This window comes from Artemia sp. Qi Xiang Cuo, chromosome 19 (assembly GCF_049724085.1).
Source record: "Artemia sp. Qi Xiang Cuo chromosome 19, ASM4972408v1, whole genome shotgun sequence".
Taxonomy (NCBI): Eukaryota; Metazoa; Arthropoda; class Branchiopoda; order Anostraca; family Artemiidae; genus Artemia; species Artemia sp. Qi Xiang Cuo.
In genome coordinates, this window is record NC_142812.1 from 35654720 (window position 1) to 35658477 (window position 3758).

General features: G+C 34.9%; 1 protein-coding gene across 1 annotated transcript; it reads left to right on the plus strand.

Moving 5' to 3' along the window:
• Positions 1–1239: 1239 nt before the first annotated feature.
• On the plus strand, positions 1240–3009 carry LOC148940784 (uncharacterized). Its single transcript, XM_089105192.1, has one exon. The coding sequence runs from the start codon at positions 1882–1884 to the stop codon at positions 2422–2424; it is 543 nt and encodes a 180-aa protein (XP_088961318.1). The 5' UTR covers positions 1240–1881; the 3' UTR covers positions 2425–3009.
• The last annotated feature ends 749 nt before the right edge of the window (positions 3010–3758 follow it).

Sequence of the window (3758 nt, forward strand, 5' to 3'; positions counted from 1 at the left end):
TAACAAAAATGATATAAACAAATTTTGCATGCGATTTTTGAGGTTTTTTGTGTAACCCCCCTCCACAAAAAAAAGAAAATCTTTGGGTAAAACCCCCTCTGAAAAAAAATCCTGGGTAAGGCCTTGCCCCTCTCCTTACTGACGCCAGAACAGGCGAGGACCACAGAATACAAGGGTAATAAGAATACATTTATTAGTACCCCAGGCCAAGTTTGGCTGAAATACAATGAACTATTTTCGTATGTGTTAACATATGAATTCATTGACACTAGTTTCTAGAATGTTCCGATTGGGATGTAACCCCATCAAGCATAACTATCACATTAGCTCTTACTTCTTACCAAGGTTTTTAAAGATACGACAACCTCTTCTGGTACCCAGATTAGAAAAAAAAATTGAAGATTTGAATTTAGTGTACGTGACATTAAATTTAAAGTAATTTCAAAGAAAAGTTATTATAACAACAAGAGGAGAGGAGGTGGGGCTTATAAAAAATATTTACTTATAGATAAAAAAGAAGAAAGGTAGACATTAAAACTCAAAACGAACGGAAATTAACCTAGGTAATTTCGAAGACCACACTGCCTTTCCGTGACGATAAATAAAAGTTTGAATAGGGATAAATCCTTTTATTAGGCAGTGATAATTCAAAAAAATACTGGATATTTTGGTCACGTGTACAGTGACTTTCATCAGCACAAACACATCAGTGACCGTCTGCTGGTGACGGTCACTGTACATGTGACCGAAATATCCAGTATTTTTGTGAATTATCACTGTCTAATAAAAGTATTTATCCGTATTCAAACTTTTATTTATCGAAAATTAGCCTGTAAATGTAGGGTACTATACATAGACTAATCTTGTTTTCTTATACAGCCCGCCCCCCTCCCCGCTGCCTTCATCTCTCATGTGCATTGAATGGAATAAATTTATTATAAATATACCCCATTGAGAAAAGAAAAGCCTATATAGGCATCATGGGTGTTGCTGCACCATTGATATTGCTGTGACCGATGATAATACATTGAATTACGTTTTACAATAACACATAAAAATCAAAATTTAACGGAAACCGATAAATAAAATTTACAATATAAGCTAAACATTTTCATTATCACAATTAATTACAACAGAGTACATAGGCTTATATCATATATGGATAGTGGCAAGATTGTTTTTTCGGGGGAGGGGTGCTCAATTTATTAGAACTAATAGAAGAAGTACCACAACAAATAGGTGAATTACAAAAAAAAAGTTGTTGTAAATTACATGAAACCCACACTTGTCACGGGAGTCTAAAGTTGAACCTTAAAGAGGGTTACGCTTCTACGTAGGTACCTGCCTTCCCTGGTGAGATTAGCATTTTTAGAGGCTCTAAAATGAATTAGTTATCATTCCTTCGTTTTATTAGGAAGAATAATCAAAACAAGTAAACAAGAGGAATCAGAGCCGTTACGCTTCGATTAGAATGCCTTTCCTATTTACCGACCTGACAAGGTACCAAGATATTCCCCCTTTCTACTTTACTGAATTGGAGAGCAGATGTGACCCCCTAGCGAGCTATTTAGTAAGGGGGCAAGAGACTTTCAAATCGGAAAGCGTTCAATTATTCCATGTAATCTCTGGCTACTGAACATGACGTAAGGTCGTAGAGTCAGCGATCGTGGATGGGGGACTTTAAATAGTGTTAAGCACGTGTCAGTGTTTAAAGAGACGTTGGTACGAAGTGTGTTAGTTGCCAAACAACACGTGGCTAGTTAACTCCAAAATTGTGGAAAGCCGATAGGAGGAAATTGTAAAAGAGACTTAGAGCCTTGGAAATTAAAGTGATAAGTTATAGTTATTACGAATTTTTTAATATATTATTGCTTCTTGGAAATGTTCGATATGCAGTTTTCACAGAGCTTGAACGAATATCCAACCCAAACGAGATATGATTCTTACCCAAGTCTTCAAGAAGAAGAAATAACTCAGAGCCGGAGGCGTCGAGCACCAAGACGCCGCCAGACTCGAAGTCCTACTCAGATGTTAATAGTGAAGAAGTGTCGTCGTACAAAAGCGAATGATAGAGAACGAAACCGAATGCATTTACTTAACCATGCATTAGAAGGTTTGCAGCGTCGTCTTCCAGTGAGTCATCTCGATACTAAACTAACAAAAATTGAGACACTTCGATTTGCCCGAAATTATATATGGGCTCTATCCCAGATTGTTCAGCTCACTGACGAAAAAACAAACCAAGTTCATAACGATGAAATAACATTCACTAATAACGGTTATTCCATAAGCTGTAATGAGAGTACCTTGTTTTTACCTAAGAGTGACTATACCAATGATTACTCAAGTTGGAATACCCGATCTTGTAATTCGTTAAATGAATCTTTCCAAGGAAGCTCGGATGAATACGATTCAGGTTTGTAATTCCACCAGCATACTTATGGGAGACATACATATTGTAATTCAAGAGTGTAAAAGTTCAGTGCAGAAAAGATATTGAAAACTGAATTACATGAAAATTCAAATTATGGTCAGAATAGGTAAAAACAGTTTATTTGAAGAAAAAGTGTTTACCAACGAGGAAAGATAACTAGCAAAGAAGACTTTACAAGAAATGGCATGCCATATTACAAAGAATTAGACAGTATTTCGCACATTCAAAATATCGGAGTTGTCAATACGATTGAAAGAAACCTAAATGTGAATTACCTGTAGGTCTAAACTTACCTACTTAATACTAACACAGTGCTTATAAGTTAAAGTGTATTCATTACTATTATTATTAATTATCCTAAACATGGGGACCCAAAAGGGGAATGGGAGGGAGGGGGCAAGACGGATATCCCCTGTTCCTAAAATATTCAAAAGATATAGAACAATTAAACATTATAATACTGGCAAAGATTTATAGCTTTCTGGCCTTTTTTCAAACTGTTGTTTTGCTTGTACCCTCTTTGAAGATTCACCAGCCCTTCCCCTTCCAACAAGTTTCTTGAGGTGCCCATAATCTCAAACGTTTTCTAGTCCATCGTGAGTCATCAAGAAACTAAGTCACTTTTGTGTTATAATTTACGATTTGTGATTTCTAGTGTCGTATAAATATTGTTTCTTGAATAAATTCATACTTATTTCTATCTAAAGGCATCTGTACTAGTTTAATTAGGATATGATATCAAGCATCGAACTTTTTCTATTGTTTTATTGGTGGGCCTTAAAATCTATGAAACACCTTTTGTTTAGGTTAACGACCCACAGATATTGAGACTCATGTTATAACAAGGCAAAACTAGGCATTTTCATGTTTGAAATTATAGAAAATGTTTCTAGTAATTCGAAAATGATTACTATTCAAATTCCTGAGAGAATCTAGAAGTACTCAATGAAGTACAACCGGTAGCAGTATTTTAAACAAAATTTCAAAATTTCAAAATTACAATCTTTGATTGTAAGTTATAAAAATTTAAACCAAAGTACTGTGAAAAATACTGCTGTTAAAAAAACACAAAAATAATTCTTGACAACGACGAATTGAGCTAAGAATATGAATATAATAAGAAGAACAAAAGAAAGGTAGGGAAGGGAGAAAGAGAAAGCGTGTAAGAGCAGGATAAAGAGAGAAATACAGAGAGTGAGAGAGATAAAAAGAAAAGCGTTGTTTAATAGGGCAAATAAAGGTTTAACCTATCAAAAGTGCAGACAAGTTATCCTCAATCTTTAAAAAGAAAACATATGCAATTTAACTTTGGCTGGGTTTTTTT